The 20,001-nt window shown below is 41.7% G+C and overlaps 1 protein-coding gene across 1 annotated transcript; it reads right to left on the bottom strand.

Annotated features, from left to right (window-relative positions):
* Positions 1-9,840: 9,840 nt before the first annotated feature.
* Positions 9,841-19,923, bottom strand: mrps31 (mitochondrial ribosomal protein S31). The gene is made up of 7 exons (XM_012828166.3): positions 19,741-19,923; positions 17,226-18,326; positions 16,327-16,479; positions 13,946-14,092; positions 12,302-12,375; positions 11,400-11,543; positions 9,841-10,875 (listed from the first exon to the last, which is right to left on the bottom strand). Exons 1-7 carry the CDS (start codon positions 19,830-19,832, stop codon positions 10,631-10,633), a joined length of 1,956 nt encoding a protein of 651 aa, XP_012683620.2. The 5' UTR covers positions 19,833-19,923; the 3' UTR covers positions 9,841-10,630.
* Positions 19,924-20,001: the final 78 nt, after the last annotated feature.

The following is a 20,001-nucleotide window of genomic DNA, read 5'->3' as shown; positions in this document are numbered from 1 at the left end:
AAGGAACAAACCCATTGAGAAATGGTCCTCTAAATAACCTCACCAACATGCCAAACAAAAGATTAACGGGACTACAAAAATGTAGCCAAATATGCTGTTCTGCCCTCTGCTTATTCAGGTCAGCAAATGTATATTGCTTGTATTGTTGTTATGGAAACGAAATTGGACTTTTACTTTGACATCATTTAAATGTTCGTCTCGTGGGAAAGGCAACAGCTGCTAGACAGTTATCTAGAAACATAGCTAGTTATGCTATGTTATGCTAAACATGTAGCGGGAACAGTACATAGGCTTTACTTATCCACAAGGAAGTGCACCTGTTGGTATTACAAAAGGACCACCAGTAAGACTGAATAAAACGTTATGAATATCTCAGCCTTCACATATAACGGAAAAAAAACAGCCTGTGTAGGTGGTGGGCCGAAGCCCCGTATCTGTTCAACTTTGTAATTTAAATTGCGACAACCTAGATTTTTTCCAGTTGAGGTCATTATGTTATTTCTAACGATAAACCAGTTGTTGTCAGCTCAGATCGTTGCACATTTAGTCAAAACCATGGTATAACAAATTGTTAAACTCACCGGCAAACACAGTTGCCTACTAAATCAGTGCAACCAATAACACGATGTAATACTGGCGTAAGAACATTATTAACCAATCAGATGCAGCCACATTGACACCCATTACTCAGGTGTAGTTCATATTGACATATTTCACTGCTGCCGCAACAGCTTCAACCCATTGAAACAGAGACGTGTTGTAAGTAGGGCTGTCAGCGTTAACGCGTTAATCTATGCGATTAATGGGGCCGCGATTAACGCGATAAAATATTTTAACGCAATTAACGCATTTAAAAAAAAATAATAATAATAATAATTTTTTTTTTTTTTTATGCCTTTTTTTTGGATAGGACATGAAGTTATGACAGGAAGCGAGGCGGAGAATAGGTGGGGAGAGGATTGGAAAATGACATCAGGCCAGACTTGAACCTGTGTCCCCTCGGGCAATGTAGCCCGTAAGTAGGGGGCTTGGCCTACCATTTTATGGGAGCGATGAGGGACAGGTGGGGCTTGAATAGCCCCCCTTGTTCAAAGTGGGGAATGACAGAAAAAGTTTGAGAACCACTGCGGTAGTTGAAGATGGAGAGAGCTGAGAGATTGTTGGGTGGAAAGTCTCTGTTTAAGAGCCAAAATGACGGAACAATCGACAAAAATAAAGTTGTATGTAGCAATTGTCAAGCTGAATTTAGCTATCACAGAAGCAGCTCGTCTTGAAGTTATCACCTTAATGCAAAGCACCCGACAGAAAGCAGTCCCAAGTTAGATGATCGCCAACCCACACTCCATGACTTCTCTAGGAAAATAACTAGACCAGTCCGTGAAAAGGTTGCCATTTGGGTTGCCGGTGACTGTCGGCCCATCAACATAGTTGAGGACAGTGGGCTGATTGAGGTGATTCGAATTGCTTCAGGGGAAATTCTTACGATTTACCGTTCTTAAGATTTAGTCTTAAGAAGAAAAAAAAACTTTTAATCACGATTAATTGCGATTAATTCATTTCAAAATGTGCGATTAATTAGTTAATTTTTTTAAATCTATTGACAGCCCTAGTTGTAAGTAATAATTTGATCAGTATAAGGCCGTTTTAAAACGTGTTTATTTTCTAAACCGTCTTTTTCATACGTGAGTGATGGTGTAAATAGTTTTAGTTCTCTAACAAGCCGTAGTTTGTACTATATAGGCTTGCCTACTGTTAGCTATGCTATGCTTTGTTGATGCCTCATTACCCGTTTCTCTGTCAAGTTTAATCAACGTTATTCACCTTGTATGGAGTCGATGGTAGACTCATAAACCACGCAACACAAAACGTTATAGTCTAAGAAATATTTAATCATCAAGGGGGAAAAGGAAAGGGGAAGGGAAAATGTGAATAGGGATATCTCCTGAGCATTTGGACCACAGCCTAAAGGCAAAGCTCGGTTAGTACACAAAGAGAATAAAGGACTCCTCCCTAGTCCTCTTCTACAGTCCTATTGTCACAGTTTGTGTCACTGATCTGTCTGGTCTTCTGACGTCCTGCCTGGATTTCTGCCGTTCTCATTCTATGCTTATCAATCGGTTTTGCTATCCTTGTTGATTTATTTTAACTGTATAGGTGTTTATGTTGTTCAATTTCGTATATTAATTTAAAGTCGTCCAATTTCAAGTAACCCATTCTTCCACACTATCTCCTACCTTATCTTCAAACAGAAAGTAACGTTAAATCTCCATTGCAACAGCTTTCGAGGAGTTGGGAAATAATTGCTGCTGATTTGCTTATTTCTTATTTACTTGTTGGTGGAGGCAATCCAGAATTACTGTTGATAAAAAAAACTCTTCGGATCTGCACGATTCACACAAGTCACCCAAACTGACGTGAAAAAAGCGGGAGGCGCCGAAAAGCGCGCTGTTTGCATCCCTGCAGACAGGGATGGATTAACGAACGGGCCTACCGGGCCCAGGCCCAGGGGCCCATGAGCTCAGGGGGCCCCTAGGCCAGAGCCTCTGCGTGAAGTCGCTGTTATGTATCTCTTATTTGTGGTTGAAAAAGGTGTATTTTATTCATTTGCTAATGGCTTTAATTCAGTGTACCTGTGCTGTGTTAGAAAAAGCTAGATTACTGTGACAGTGATCATGCATGACTTTTTTGGGACTGCCAAGGATACCCTATGCCATATGGGGCGCCGTTTGTAAAATGTTGCACGTTCGAAAATCCTGCTCAGTTTTGCTACATTTAGCATTTTCATATGGAACAAAAAGCACGACAATATTCGAATGTCACTTTTTCAAGCATTTAGAGAGAAATTCATGTAAATTCATGCGATAACTTTTCCAAGGATATTTTTTGGCAGTAACACAAAGTTGTTGAATAATATAAATGTTTCATCTAAATGTAAATGTTAAATATAAATGTAAATGTTAAATGTAAATGTAAATGTTAAATATAAACGTAAATGTTCAATGTTATATATAAATGTTAAATGTAAATGTTAAATGTAAATGCTAAATGTAAATGTTAAATGTAAATGTTAAATGTAAATGGTACATTTAAATGTAAATGTTAAATGTAAATGTAAATGTTAAATGTTCAGTCTACATGTCAGATTTGAAGACTGAACCTTACAATATTTACGGTAATTGGCTTTCATAGTTTTCACGTCACGTCAGAATTACCAGCTTGCGGGCAAGAAAATACACTCCACAGCTGTCTACCACTGGAATTTATACTGGAACTGACCATCTTTCATTCAAGATTATTTAATATATCCGCTTTAAAATTGTCTGACATAGGTAGTAAAATGCCAGACAGTTGTTGCTCGGTTGGCTGTTCAAATCGGCGGGGAGACAAGCCCGGCTGTTTCCAGCTGATTGTAGACGTCTTCTGGGTCAACTTTTCTCAGGCGGGCAGTAAACTAGCCTTCATTTTGGAGCTTGCAATAAAAGCATTAACCCTGTTTTGGTCGCCTCATTCATCAGAATAACTACCTAAAACGGGAATAGATCAAGAAATAAAGTCAAGAAACAAAGCATCAACACGATTAAAATTGGATTACCCGGTTTCTGCTCTGAGATTGCGACAAGTACCTAAGCAACTAGGCTAGGCTACTGTATTTTGTCATCCAACTGGTAATACTACAATGCCAGTAGAAAATACTTGGGAAGATAATTTCAGTTGTCATTCGCCAGACCAGGTGGTTGTACTTGTGTTAACCAGGAAATTGTGTAAAATGATAAAGAACAGTGTTGGGTAGGCTAAAGGTTGCTAGCTAACAGCATGTAGCTCGCTAGCTGGTAGCTAGCTATTAAATGGCAATCATCTTTGCTCTGATAATGAAGATGTTTATTAGTTTTCACCTTCCAGACGACATCGTTATTAACCCATCCCCTTCTGAAAATTAAATTACTATCTGTGCTTTTGGTAGGCTTTCAGTTTTTGAGGTGTGTAGGGGGACGGATTTTCTATTAGATATATGTAAATATCTCCAAACTGGAGCTCAGGCAGGGACTTCTACGACGTTACAGAAATACAAATATCAGCGGGTGCAGTAAAGGGATCACAGGTTCCCAAAATGTAATTTTTTTCTAGATATCTCTGTCTGGCTATTGTGGTATGATCTGTGTTTGATGGCGATCGTAATTGAGTAGGTTGCACTGCTCGACGATGTCCACTGTTGGTCGACACATTTTGCCCACAAGGTATCCCAGGTAGTGTTACTGAAAGCTATGAATTACCGTAAATATTCTAATGTTCTGTCGTCAAGTTCATGAACGGGGCAGTGATACCCATGGACGGATTAAGAAACCACGGGCCCCTGGGCCTGGACATGCTGAAGACCCCCCCCCCCCCCCCCTCCGCGAAAAAAAAAAATTGTCGGTGAGGTGTGCACTGCCCCGCTATTGTTTCTGACATTACATGTGACAGGGCAACAGCCGAGTGATTCTTTTCCAAATTGAAACTGATTAAGACCTACCTGAGGGGCAGCATGGGGCAGGAGAGGCTGAATGGGCTGGCTATCCTGTCCATTGAAAAATCAGATCATGCATCACCACTTTTATGTTTGAAAGGCGTCGTTTAGCAGGTGTAACCTACTGTGCCTGCTTGTAGGTCTTGACTGTCAGATTCTGCGCCTAAACTAGCTATATCGTATCGTCTCATCACATGATCAAATAGAGACTTTGGATCAAATAGAGACATTGGACAAGGCACATTTTGCCCACAAGGTATCCCAGGTAGTGTTACTGAAAGCTATGAATTACCGTAAATATTCTAATGTTCTGTCGTCAAGTCTGACATGTAGACTGAACATTTACATTTACATTTAACATTTACATTTACATTTACATTTAACATTTACATTTAACATTTACATTTAGCATTTGATATTTGTATTTACATTTAACATTTACATTTAACACTTATATTTAACATTTATATATAACATCGAACATTTACGTTTATATTTAACATTTACATTTAACATTTACATTTATATTTAACATTTACATTTAACATTTAACATTAACATTTAGATGAAATATTTATATTATTGAACAATTTTGTGTTACTGCCAAAAAATATCCTTGGAAAAGTTATCGCATGAATTTACATGAATTTCTCTCTAAATGCTTGAAAAAGTGACATTCGAATATTGTCTTGCTTTTTGTTCCATATGAAAATGCTAAATGTAGCAAAACTGAGCAGGATTTTCGAACGTGCAACATTTTACAAACGGCGCCCCATAATGCCAGAGGTCGCCAACCCGTCGATCGCGATCGACGTGTCGATCTCGAAGACCTTCCCTGTCGATCTCCAAAATTATAATTTTTTTAAATACAGAAAAAAAAAAAAAACATTTTCTGAAGTGTCTTCTGAAATGTTTTCTTACGGACTTCGGAAGACCAACGTCAGAAAAGATTCATGAACGCCAGCTATTTAAATCCGAGGATGTCCGTAGAGTTGATGTGAACGTAATCACCAACGATTTCTCACTAATGTAGCCCTTCCCACTAAATGCCCCTTCTAAAGCAGCTTGCACACAGCCCCGACAAACGCCAACATTCTCCAACAAACGCCAACAAACACCAACAGTTGGGTCAGCGTGCGCCAGCAGTTGGTGTTTGTTGGTCATTGTCGGGTACTGTCGGAAGAGCTCAACATGTTCAGTCATATTGGGTAAAGTTGCAGAATGTCTGCCCAATGTAGAGAGATTTCCAACATTCTGACAGCTCGTCTGACAGCTCGCAACTAGGCTCAACTCGCGTGCATAACATCCTCGAGCTCTCTTGGATGTCGTTGTTATGTTGGTTATCGGCCAGTTTGTTAAAAAAAACAATATCCTAAGTCTATTTATAGATTGACGTTATGTATTAGCTTACCCAAACGAACGGTTTTCCAGACAGATATTTGTCTATTTTAACTTCTACGACTAGTTTAACACGGCAACGCGTTTCTAAATATTAATATTAATGTTAAAGGTGAGTACGTTTGCGCTTATGTTAGTTATCGGCCACTCCCACTTCATTAAAATTACCGCGTTGGTTTTCAAAATATTAATATGCACGCATACTGTCGTATTAAAAATGTTGGCACCCCTCTGAGGCTGCATGATAATTTACTCTGTCTTCACCATAAAAAGATCATAGTGGTATATTATTCATTTTCTAGTTAACACTGAGTACTGGGGTGTTTTCCAGACAAAGATATTTAGTGTAGCAGTATTTAATTGTGTGAAATGAAATAAAATGTGAAAAATAGGCTGTGCAAATATTTAGGCACCCTAATCATTTTCATGATTTGAATACCTGTAACTACTCAATACTGAATAATTGCAACACATAATTAGTCTGATTAGCTTGTTAAGCTTTCAATTCCATAGAAAGGTGCATTCAATCATTAGAAAAACTATCTATAAGGTAGCCAATTGCAAGATGTGCATCTCCTTGATTCTCCTCTGAAGAGTGGCAACACCGAACCCTGCTAGTAAACGTTTATTCTTCAATCTACTGTATGTGTTCTGAGTCGTGCGTTTGAGTCCTGCACATCACCACCCATTCGTAACATTTAATTTCATTCAATTACAATTAGGTTAAATAAAAAGTTAAGTTGTAAGTAGAGTCTGGAGTCTGGACAGTCTTTTTCTCTCAACGCCTCAATAGGTAGATCTTGCCTGTCACCAAGGCAGAGGTCGTGATCTTTGGCCAAAAAAGTTTGATGACCACTGCCCTATGCTATATATTCCCTCAAAATGGCAAACCTGTCTTTGTCATGGTTTTCATCATTTTTAGGGGGAAATCGTCAGTAGCAATCTATAACAAAAAGATATGCTTATCGTACATACACTATAGAAACTATTAAAAAACTGATTCAATTAAATGAATAATTTCTTATTTTCTTTGTTATTTTTGTCATGTACAGATATGCAATGATGATTGCTGGGTAATATGTAGCCTATCTTGTCCAATGTCTCTATTTGATCCAAAGTCTCTATTTGATCATGTGATGAGACGATACGATATAGCTAGTTTAGGCGCAGAATCTGACAGTCAAGACCTACAAGCAGGCACAGTAGGTTACACCTGCTAAACGACGCCTTTCAAACATAAAAGTGGTGATGCATGATCTGATTTTTCAATGGACAGGATAGCCAGCCCATTCAGCCTCTCCTGCCCCATGCTGCCCCTCAGGTAGGTCTTAATCAGTTTCAATTTGGAAAAGAATCACTCGGCTGTTGCCCTGTCACATGTAATGTCAGAAACAATAGCGGGGCAGTGCACACCTCACCGACAATTTTTTTTTCGCGGAGGGGGGGGGGGTCTTCAGCATGTCCAGGCCCAGGGGCCCGTGGTTTCTTAATCCGTCCATGGGTATCACTGCCCCGTTCATGAACTTGACGACAGAACATTAGAATATTTACGGTAATTCATAGCTTTCAGTAACACTACCTGGGATACCTTGTGGGCAAAATGTGTCGACCAACAGTGGACATCGTCGAGCAGTGCAACCTACTCAATTACGATCGCCATCAAACACAGATCATACCACAATAGCCAGACAGAGATATCTAGAAAAAAATTACATTTTGGGAACCTGTGATCCCTTTACTGCACCCGCTGATATTTGTATTTCTGTAACGTCGTAGAAGTCCCTGCCTGAGCTCCAGTTTGGAGATATTTACATATATCTAATAGAAAATTCCGTCCCCCTACACACCTCAAAAACTGAAAGCCTACCAAAAGCACAGATAGTAATTTAATTTTCAGAAGGGGATGGGTTAATAACGATGTCGTCTGGAAGGTGAAAACTAATAAACATCTTCATTATCAGAGCAAAGATGATTGCCATTTAATAGCTAGCTACCAGCTAGCGAGCTACATGCTGTTAGCTAGCAACCTTTAGCCTACCCAACACTGTTCTTTATCATTTTACACAATTTCCTGGTTAACACAAGTACAACCACCTGGTCTGGCGAATGACAACTGAAATTATCTTCCCAAGTATTTTCTACTGGCATTGTAGTATTACCAGTTGGATGACAAAATACAGTAGCCTAGCCTAGTTGCTTAGGTACTTGTCGCAATCTCAGAGCAGAAACCGGGTAATCCAATTTTAATCGTGTTGATGCTTTGTTTCTTGACTTTATTTCTTGATCTATTCCCGTTTTAGGTAGTTATTCTGATGAATGAGGCGACCAAAACAGGGTTAATGCTTTTATTGCAAGCTCCAAAATGAAGGCTAGTTTACTGCCCGCCTGAGAAAAGTTGACCCAGAAGACGTCTACAATCAGCTGGAAACAGCCGGGCTTGTCTCCCCGCCGATTTGAACAGCCAACCGAGCAACAACTGTCTGGCATTTTACTACCTATGTCAGACAATTTTAAAGCGGATATATTAAATAATCTTGAATGAAAGATGGTCAGTTCCAGTATAAATTCCAGTGGTAGACAGCTGTGGAGTGTATTTTCTTGCCCGCAAGCTGGTAATTCTGACGTGACGTGAAAACTATGAAAGCCAATTACCGTAAATATTGTAAGGTTCAGTCTTCAAATCTGACATGTAGACTGAACATTTAACATTTACATTTACATTTAACATTTACATTTAAATGTAACATTTACATTTAACATTTACATTTAGCATTTACATTTAACATTTACATTTAACATTTATATATAACATTGAACATTTACGTTTATATTTAACATTTACATTTACATTTAACATTTACATTTATATTTAACATTTACATTTAGATGAAACATTTATATTATTCAACAACTTTGTGTTACTGCCAAAAAATATCCTTGGAAAAGTTATCGCATGAATTTACATGAATTTCTCTCTAAATGCTTGAAAAAGTGACATTCGAATATTGTCGTGCTTTTTGTTCCATATGAAAATGCTAAATGTAGCAAAACTGAGCAGGATTTTCGAACGTGCAACATTTTACAAACGGCGCCCCATATGGCATAGGGTATCCTTGGCAGTCCCAAAAAAGTCATGCATGATCACTGTCACAGTAATCTAGCTTTTTCTAACACAGCACAGGTACACTGAATTAAAGCCATTAGCAAATGAATAAAATACACCTTTTTCAACCACAAATAAGAGATACATAACAGCGACTTCACGCAGAGGCTCTGGCCTAGGGGCCCCCTGAGCTCATGGGCCCCTGGGCCTGGGCCCGGTAGGACCGTTCGTTAATCCATCCCTGATGATACCCAGACCATGCAGTGTTCAAGAATACCACTAAAGGATATAATTTATGAAGTTAGATCCCAGCAAATAAACAGGTTGTTATTAAGGCTGTATTATTAATAAATCATCAAATCCACCATCAAATGTAAGATTTGTTCCTCAAATAGGCTAAATAAAGAATATACTTTTATACGGTCATCATTGTAATGGGATAATCACAATATGTTCATCAGGAATCTGAGCATAAAATGTTAACCTACATTAAGTCAAACCACTGAAGTTGGAGTCTTCAAAATGTGATGGAGGTGTGAGTGTCTCAGGAATGAGTGTCATACCCAATCAGCAAATACAGTGCCCTCCACAATTATTGGCACCCTTAGTGAATATGAGCAAAACAGGCTATGAAAAAATATGTCTTTGCTGTTTATCTTCTTGGTCTTTCACTCAAAATATTCACAAAAATCTTACCTTTTCATGAAGTAAAATTATCGAATGTTTTGACATTAAATAAATATCTTTCTCCAAAACATGTGTGCCACAATTATTAACCCCAACACTAACACTAACACTCTCCCACGGTGAAAACAACTACAATTTTCCAGACAAGTAACGTGCAGACAGCTTTATTACTGGTTCGTGTAAAGTGGTGAGCCTGTACAGCGTTTTGATTTACAGTCAAAGTAGTCAAACAAAGAACATAAATATACATCAATATAGTGAAGAAACACACACAGGGCACAGCCAAAGATAAAAAGGCATTTGATATCTGACGGTGTTTAATCATTCTCTCGTATCAGGAGATGTTAAATGATTTAAATAATGATTCTCTGCTCTCTGAAATGGCCAAAGAAAGGCATTTGATTTCTGATGGCGTTTAATCATTCTCTCGTATCAGGAGTTGTTAAATTATTTGAAATAATGATTCTCTTGCTCTCTGAAATGGACATGAGAGTGTGGTTGTTGCACGTCCATCTTATTCATGCAGGAAGAGGGAGTCATCATGAGCGACTGCTGGGAAAGGCTTTTTTTAAATTGGTACTCGTATTTGGCTCCCCATATCTGCCAGTTCTCTGATGTGTTGTGGTGTTTGTTATTGTTTATCTTCCCATATCTGACAGTTCTCTGATGTGTTGTTGTTGTTTGTTTATTGTTTATCTGACAGTTCTCTGATGTGTTGTGGTGTTTGTTATTGTTTATCTGCCAGTTCTCTGATGTGTTGTTGTGGTTGTTGTTGTTGTTATTGTTTAGTTTGCCTTTGACCTTGATCCTGTTCTGTTTCGTGTGCATTTCCCCCTAATTGATGAATGCTGTGCTGCAGGTCCTTATACTGCACTCCTTGGCCTCGTCAAAGGTTCTTCTTCTCGAGCCTTGTGGTCCGTTAACGTTCTTAAGGTCCTTTAAGGTTCTAGGCTGACGTACGCCTCCGCTTCGTCCAGCACCGGCCTCTTCTCCTGGAAGTAATCTCTGAACCAGGCAATGTGCTCTTGCTTCTGATTGGCCGTCTGGTAGGGGTTCTTGGCCAATCCGGCGATCACCAGCTCCATGAAGTGTCGGACCGGCCCCTGAGAGGGGAAGCCCTCCGCGAGGTGGCGTTCCAGGAAGACGTGCTCGTGAAACGCCACGGACGCCTCGTCTTCCAGACCTTAGGGTGGGGGAATCAAGGTCATTAGAAGCATACAGCATAGAATGAATATATCAATCATAGTGTGACTAATTCATTAATCAATCTAATTAATCCAAAAATGTGATCACTAGTGGGTAAGCAGTAGAACTTGTATATTGGGATTGTATTGTATTTTATTTTATCTTATTTTATTTTTTTTTATTTATTGTCAATGTTATGTTTGATATACGTTAATGCCTTTTTTAGGTTGTATAGCCTTTTTCACTCTGGCAGGGGGACTGCCAATGGAAACTAGCCTTTTGGCTATAATTGGGTGCATTTACATTTTAATGTTCATGAATGTACACTGTCCCTCTTGATCAAATAAACAAATTGATTGATTGATTGATTGATTGATTGAATTATGTATTTACACGCTATGGGCCATGTCTAGTGTTGGTGATGTGAAATGAACCCATCCTCCCCACAGCCTGAGCCAATGAGAAGCCTCCGCTACAGAGCCCCCCCACAGCCTGAGCCAATGAGAAGCTTCCAAAACATACCAGCCTCATTGTTGATTGGATACTGCCAGAGTTTGCCCTGTTTGGTCCAGAGCAGCATCTCCTCAAAGCCGTTCTGTGGAAGCTGATTGGTTGCCATGGCTATGCGACTGGCCAGATCAAGTTCCCATAGCGACAGACCCAAACCTAGACAGACAGACAGGAAGCTGTTAGATGGACTGAAAGAAAAAAAAACAACAATAAACAACTCATTGGACAATCTAAAACACAAAACTATGAAAACACACAAAGGAAAAATAAATCAGAGTTTCTTCCTGTTAACAGGGAGTTTTTCCCTCCCCCCCCCCATCGCCATTGGGATTCAGGCTCTGGGCTCTGGAAAGTGCCTTGAGACAAATGTATTGTTTTGACGCTATGCAAATCAAATTTAATTGAATAATTGCACATATAAGGTGTATAAGTGTATAAGCTACTGGATGACCTAAATTTCCCTCGGGATTAATAAAGTATCCATCTATCGATCTATCTATCTAACACTAATCTGCTTCCACAACAGTCAACTCAATGATACTAGGATGTTTGGGGTTTTTACCTGTGTCAGGACTGGGTGATTCATCAGGCTTCGTGGTGTGATACACACATACATACTAGGGGTGTAAAAAATAACCGATACGTATCGATATCCGTTTTTTAGCGTGTAAGATACTAGGATGTTGGTTGTTTTTTACCTGTGTCAGGACTTGGTGATTCATCTAATGTGTGTGTGTGTGTGTGTGTGTGTGTGTGTGTCGTTTTTACCTGTGTCAGGACTTGGTGATTCATTTAATGTGTGTGTGTGTGTGTGTGTGTGTGTGTGTCGTTTACCTGCGTCAGGACTGGGTGATTCATTTAATATGTGTGTGTGTGTGTGTGTGTGTGTGTGTGTGTGTGTGTGTGCCGTTCACCTGTGTCAGGACTGGGTGATTCATCTGGCTTTGTGGGAAAGATGTTTAACCGCTTGCCAGAGAAGCCGCTTTTCCTAAGAAACAGATGATGTCATCAGGATCTGCTGACAGTGTATACATGTGTGTGTGTATGAATGTGCGTGGAGTTAGTATTTAAAGTTGTTAAGTGTGTGAGTGATTGTGTGTTCATGGAGGGTGTGTTGTTAAGTGTGTGAGTGATTGTGTGTTTATGGAGGGTGAGTTGTTAAGTGTGTGAGTGTGTGTGTGTTCATGGAGGGTGTGTTGTTAAGTGTGTGTGTGTTCATGGAGGGTGAGTTGTTAAGTGTGTGAGTGATTGTGTGTTTATGGAGGGTGAGTTGTGAAGTGTGTGAGTGATTGTGTGATCATGGAGGGTGAGTTGGTGTGTGTGTGTGATTGTGTGTTCATGGAAGGTAAGTTGTTAAGTGTGTGAGTGTGTGAGTGATTGAGTTCATGGAAGGTGAGTTGTTAAGTGTGTGAGTGTGTGTGTATGTATAGACAGTGACTGTGCTGTTTAGGCAAGGCAAGTTCATTTCTACAGCACATTTCATTCACAGACTCAGTGTGTGTAACGCACATAAAACGAAATGAACAACCAAAGGAAGAATAAAGCCAAAATACATATATACACACATACATACTAGGGGTGTAAAAAATAACCGATACGTATCGATATCCGTTTTTAGCGTGTAAGATACTGACCTCCGTCGAACTCCATCCAGTTCACTGGTGATGCCTCTGTGTGTGTGTGTGTGTGTGTGTGTGTGTGTGTGTGTGTGTGTGTGTGTGTGTGTGTGTGTGTATATCTGGACTGAGACTGCAGGGGGAGTTGGCATGCCTTGACTTTGCTGACCACTCTGTCTCTCATACAATGTATAGGAATGCTGCTGTAGGAGAGGACATCCTCTGCTTTACTGTTAAAGCCAGACTACAGGTGTTGCCAACTAAATACAATCTAGCATTATGGTACCCTAACACTCATCATCCACACTGTATAATGCACTCTAATCCCAACCAACATTTAGAATCCATTGCTCATATTGTTAATGGCTTCAATAAGTACAAAGGACTTTATACTGCACGCCATGACCGCATTGTCGACCTCATTTCTAGTACTGTTAAGGGAGTATTCCCCCCCAATGTGTCAATATACAAACACTCCCGTATAATGCCAGATTGGTTTAACAGCTCTGATGATGTGTTCTGCAACATCCCTAACACCCCTGATGTTGTTTTCTTGGACAAGGTTAAAAGGGAGGTAGTAGTCCTTGAGGTAGCCTGTGTATTCAACCTCTGAGAAATGTTTGAATCCTTTCTGTACAGAATATGATGGTGGATTCAAATAAATAATTTAAATGTGTGTGTGTGTGTCGTTTCCTGACCTTTGTCGAACTCCATCCAGTTCACTGGTGATGCCTCTGTCAACTGTGTAGTGTGCACATGTGTGTGTGTGTGTGTGTGTGTGTGTGTATGTATGTCATCTAGTGAGAGTGTATAACAGTGTGTGTGTGTGTGTGTGTGTGTGTGTGTGTGTCGTTTCCTGACCTTTATCGAACTCCATCCAGTTCACTGGTGATGCCTCTGTGTGTGTGTGTTTGTGTGTGTGTGTGTGTGTGTGATCCTGACCTTCGTCGAATTCCATCCAGTTCACTGGTGATGCCTCTGTCAACTGTGTAGCCACGCCCATCCTCATCAAAGCGAATCTGATTGGCTGGCCGGGCATCAGGGCGTCCATTGCCTTGTCTACCCACCTTCATATCAGCGATGATGTTGCTATGATTTAAAACACATTAATGAGTTCACTTCCTTCAGAAGCTAATCACATTCAGCCATCCCCTGTTTTAACCAATCACATTCAGCCATCTCCTGTTTTAACCAATCACATTCAGCCATCTCCTGTTAACCAACTAATACAAAACAGCACATCACATGCTCTATTTCATTACATTTTTAAAGACTTTGAACAACACACACACACACACACACACACACACACACACACACACAGAGGCTATCACACACACACACACACACACACACACACACACACACACACAGAGGCTATTACACACACACACACACACACACAAACACCCAGAGGCTATTACACACACACACAGAGGCTATCACATACACACACACACACACACACCCAGAGGCTATCACACACACACACACACACACCCAGAGGCTATCACACACACACACACACACACACACACACACCCAGAGGCTATCACACACACACACACACACACACACACAGAGGCTATCACACACACACACACACAGAGGCTATCTCACACACACACACACACACACACACACACACACACACACACACACACACACACACACACACACACACACACACACAGAGGCTATCACACACACACACACACACACACACACACACACACACACACACACACACACACAATTACACCAGTGTTCATTTTGGCAGCTATTTTAGATTTAGTCTTAAGACGAAAATGCTTATTGGTTTTAGTCACATTTAGTCATTTTTATCCTTCTTAGTTTTAGTCACATTTAACAGTCCATCTTATAGCCATATTAAACTATTTTCCTTTCCTTCTCAGGCCCAGGGACCCCGTGTTGTGTCTACAACTGCATAATAGTCTAGCTTGCAGTACTTACATTGTGGATACAATTAGTCTCTAAGATATACAGATCTCCTTGTATATGCCTACAGCTGAATTCCAATTCATTCAATGTAAATAATAATTTTAAGGCAATACTTAATTAACAGTATTATCATTAAAATATAAGAGAATATCAAGTCTAGATTTTGAAGATTCAAATGATGTGATGAAGCTACTATGCCTACCTGGCCTGAGCTAAATCAACCACATATCCTCCATATGAATTGCTGTGCAATCTGATAACCAACCGATTTAGCTAGACGGAGAGTTTTGACAGTGGAAAGTGGTGCCAATGATAATAACAATTGCCCAAATAGACAAGGATATGTAAACCAATCACATATTCATTTATTGTTTTCTTAATTAATGTTATGCGTGACCTGTCCTATAGTCCATTCTGCAATGAGTTTACTAGCTAGCTATCGATAGCTAGTATAACGTAGCCATGCTACCTCATCGTTAGCTAGTTAAAAGTTTTGGCGATCATTTGCCAAGGCTAACAGGAGGCTTCAATCAATAATTACTAGCTAGCTATCCAAGCCGACACCTTATACACTCGACTGCCCTTTGAAGTTGACTTGACGTTGGTTAATATATGCTAATAATTACTTAACATTAGCTAGTTATCATTGACAGTTACTAGCTAATTTACCGTGGCATAAATTGCAGGGTTGTCTTGTGCACTTTCAGGTACATCCGAAGGTTTGTTGTGTTCTTCCCACCTATTTTGAAACCACAAGGTTTCTCTCCCGTTATTGTGCCTTGTGTTTTATTTTCTGTCAAGTTATAATTAAAGAGTGTCCAGATATCTTCTTCTTTTTTTTCCAGTACTGAGTGCTTGAACTTGAGCCATCATATAACGTTTGTTAGGGCGTCACTTGCATGTCTGGGCATCTCAGGGAGTGGAGGGATACCGGACCGGGCAACATTCAACCAATGATATTAAGGATGAACTTAGGTGTATGCAAGTTTCGAAAAAATTATTCATTCAATTTTTAATTGTATGTTAGTCCAGCACTAACATTCTCGTCTCGTCTCTTCTCCGAAAGTAAAAATAGATTTAGTCCCAGTTTTTATTTTCAAAGATCCGTTTTCGTCACCTCTTAGTCATGGTAAAAAGGTCGTTAACGCATATTTTTCGTCAAACACTAACGAAATGAACAGTGTATTACACACAGAGTCTCACTCACTCACGCACACACGCACGCACACGCACACTCTCTCACACACACACAAACTCTCAGTTGTACAGGTACACACAGCTGCAAAAAAATGTATCCGCAAAAATGATCGGACACAAACACATAGTCTGTCTGTGTCTCTCACACACACACACACACACACCTGATGCTTTCTGCCCCTCGCTGCTGGGTCTCTGACTGGGCTTCATGGCGTCTCAGTTGTCGTAGCAACTCTGAGGTTGCCTGGCCACGATTAGGGAGTGTTGAAGCTGCTGCTGTTGCTGCAGCAACTACCTCAGGGGCCAAGCCTGCTCCTCTGTAGAAAGAACACACACACACACACACACACACACACACGTACAAGTACACACACACGTACAAGTACACACACGTACAAGTACACACACACGTACAAGTACACACACACGTACAAGTACACACACACACACACACACACACACACACACACACACACACGTACCCACACACCCAAATGCACATGGTCAAAGACGAAAAGGGGTTTTCAATCATTCAAAAAGTAAACGTGTACATTAGAACTGTAGATTTCTGTACATTACAATGTATCCTGTTTAATTTTAATATTTTCCGAGCAAAACATACTGGCTATCATACATTTTTACCAAGATTTACAAAAGTGAGTGAGTGCGCGAGTGAGTGAGTGAGTGCGTGTGTGTGAGAGTGTGCAAGAGTGCGAGTGAGTGTGATAAAAAAAGAGTGTGAGTGTGAGAGAGAGTGTGAGTGTGAGTGTGAGAGAGTGTGAGTGAGTGAGTGTGAGAATGTGAGAATGTGAGTGTGAGTGTGAGAGTGAGCAAGAGTGCAAGTGTGAGTGTGAGAGAGAGAGTGAGAGTGCGGGTGAGAGTGAGAGTGCGAGTGAGAGTGAGAGTGTGTGTGTGTGAGAGAGTGTGAGTGTGAGAGCGAGTGAGTGAGAGTGTGAGTGTGAGTGCGAGTGAGTGAGTGAGTGTGTGTGTGACAGTGAGAGTGAGTGTGTGTGTGTGTGTGAGAGTGTGTGTGTGTGTGTGTAAGAGTGTGTGTGCTTCTCACCTCTTCATGCTGTTCTCCCCTGCCGCTGCTGAGGCTTGTTGGAACATTCCCTTGGTTGTTTCCGTGGCGACAGTCATTGTTGGTTTGGTCCTCATTGGCTGCTCAAACTGAGGAGGCCGTTGCGTCCTGACTTTCCGCTTAGTCGTCACATCTACCTTCATGGCACCCAGTAACTCCAAAAGACTTTTCTTCCCGCTTTTAAGCAGCTCTCCGTCCTCCCGGCCCTCCGCCGGAGCAGCGCGGGCCTCTGGGGCAGCCACTTCCTGAGGGGGGGCAGCCACTTCCTGTGGGGCAGCAGCCACTTCCTGAGGGGCAGCAGCCACTTCCTGAGGGGCAGCAGCCACTTCCTGAGGTGCAGCCACTTCCTGCGGAGCAGCCACTTCCTGACGGGCAGCAGCCACTTCCTGTCGGGCAGCAGCCACTTCCTGACGGGCAGCAGCCACTTCCTGACGGGCAGCAGCCACTTCCTGTGGGGCAGCAGCCACTTCCTGTGGGGCAGCAGCCACTTCCTGAGGTGCAGCCACTTCCTGCGGAGCAGCCACTTCCTGACGGGCAGCAGCCACTTCCTGTCGGGCAGCAGCCACTTCCTGAGGGGCAGCAGCCACTTCCTGAGGGGCAGCAGCCACTTCCTGACGGGCAGCAGCCACATCCTGTCGGGCAGCAGCCACTTCCTGAGGGGCAGCAGCCACTTCCTGTGGGGCAGCAGCCACTTCCTGACGGGCAGCAGCCACTTCCTGTGGGGCAGCAGCCACTTCCTGAGGGGGGGCAGCCACTTCCTGCGGGGCAGCAGCTCCTGTGTCCCCCAAGCCTGCTCTGCTCTCAGCTGCTTTCTCGCCGGCTGCGTGGAGCTGGGGGTCTCCTGCGGCGGCTGCAGTGTCACTGTCGCCCATCTTAACTCCTGTGGCCTCCACACTCACCCCTTTAGCAGCTTCCTTCACCTCAACCTGGCTCTGGCTGCCAGTCGTCTCCGTGGCAGCCGTCTCCGTGGCAGCAGCCGTCTCAGGAGGCATCCGAGGGCCTCCATCCCCCCGAGAGGACTGGCTGGAGCTGAGAGCTCGACTGCAGGCTGGGAGCGCTGACCTGCAGGCCGGGATCGCTGACCTTCAGAGGGAGAGAGTGCCACAACACAACACATCACCATCACAACCACACCAGACTTTCACACACAACCAGCTCTAGGCGACCCCATTCTTTCCCTAGACTTTCACATGCTTCGATTAGTTTCATGGCTGCCAGACAAACCTCTTTAATCTCGCCTGTTACTTCTCTGTGATATTTATCTGCAAGATCTCTCTGTTGTACATGTGTATGTGCGCGTGCTTTGTAATACGTTTGCACTTCACATTATATGGTTTTTTAGTATGACTCTGGAAAATTTGTGTCAAACATAAAGAGTTTGTATCCCTGACAGTGAGTATACATGGAGGATAAAGTACAACAGAATTATTCATCTTGGTCACCCTTGAAGTTTGTCAATTTCTCCCCCGTTTGCAAAGGGTTACATTTCAAGGTATCCCAGACGTTTTGGTGTCTACGTCATCACTGAACTGATTTATGGTGAGGCACCCCTAAAGGATCAAGAAGGGTCAATGGCCAAAAAGAAGTCACTTTGGGACTACAAATGACTTGTGAATACAAAACTGGTTGCAGTAAAGTCTACGTTAGATCCCAAACTGTCTTCTGTTCAACTTTTTCTTTTCCCAGCAGCTAGCGGAGAAGAACGCTGGAGACAGTGGCAGTCAGTGTGTGCTTTCCAATGCTCTGCTGGTGCCAGAGGGTACTGTGGGGTAGTGGTGTTATAAGATAAGTGTGGTATCGTGATTATCTGGATCATATAGATACTATTGCAATACCACCCACTCCATCAGGATGTACAGTTAACCCTGGAGGTCAAGACATTGACAGTAGATTAAGCAGAGAGTACCTGAGTGATGTATGTTATCTACAACCTCTGTGCGTTCTTATATTAAATACTGAACATGATCATCTGGACTGAATCCTCATTTAATGGAAACTAAGTTATCACAATAAGCGCTTGTGTTAGCGAGAGAAAAAACTGTTTTAATTGAAGCATTTTAATAAAGTTCTGTGGACTGTGAAAAAGATGCTTGTTCATGTTGCACACTGAAATCTGACTCCCCCTCCCGGCAGATTGAACTCCTTTGCCATGTCACCCCATCCCGCGGTCATCAATTAGGATTAGCTACCTCAACAATTTAACAACTCATTTTACCTGGGTAATCTACTGTTAGCAACTAGCTAGCTAGGGTCCGTTCGAAATGGATTCAAATGTTGTTGCTGTTCTAAAAACGAAAAGCCACTCGCAATAACGACTAAATACAAAACCCATGGAGCCACAGAGGTAAATATACAGGTCATACTTTCCCTATCATTGACATGTGAGCTGATTAAATCAGCTAACGCCAATTTGCTGTCAACAACCTTGACTCGCCTTCGCCCTTCTCCATGCAGAAACCGCAAACCTTACGCAAACGAGCACCTTAAAATGACTTACTTGAACACGCATGTCTGTGGACGTTGATGAATAAGCTGGGCAAAAAGGAACAATTTATAACCTCGATACGAGGGAATTAACTTTCGGTTCATGACGGTCACCCCGAAAACTCTAGCAACAGTCTTAACGTTACGGATGCTATGCTGCTTCAAACATGCCTCCGATGTGAGCAACCCAATAAGATGTCCGTGCTTCCTAAGAAGGCCGTTCAAATAGTTCCTAAATTGAACAAACCCGTACTCGAAAAGTGAAGTAGATACT

The sequence above is a fragment of the Clupea harengus genome, chromosome 8, assembly GCF_900700415.2.
Source record: "Clupea harengus chromosome 8, Ch_v2.0.2, whole genome shotgun sequence".
In the NCBI taxonomy this organism is placed as follows: Eukaryota; Metazoa; Chordata; class Actinopteri; order Clupeiformes; family Clupeidae; genus Clupea; species Clupea harengus.
Note: the sequence above shows the minus strand (reverse complement) of the source record. Positions and strands in the feature narration are given on the sequence as shown.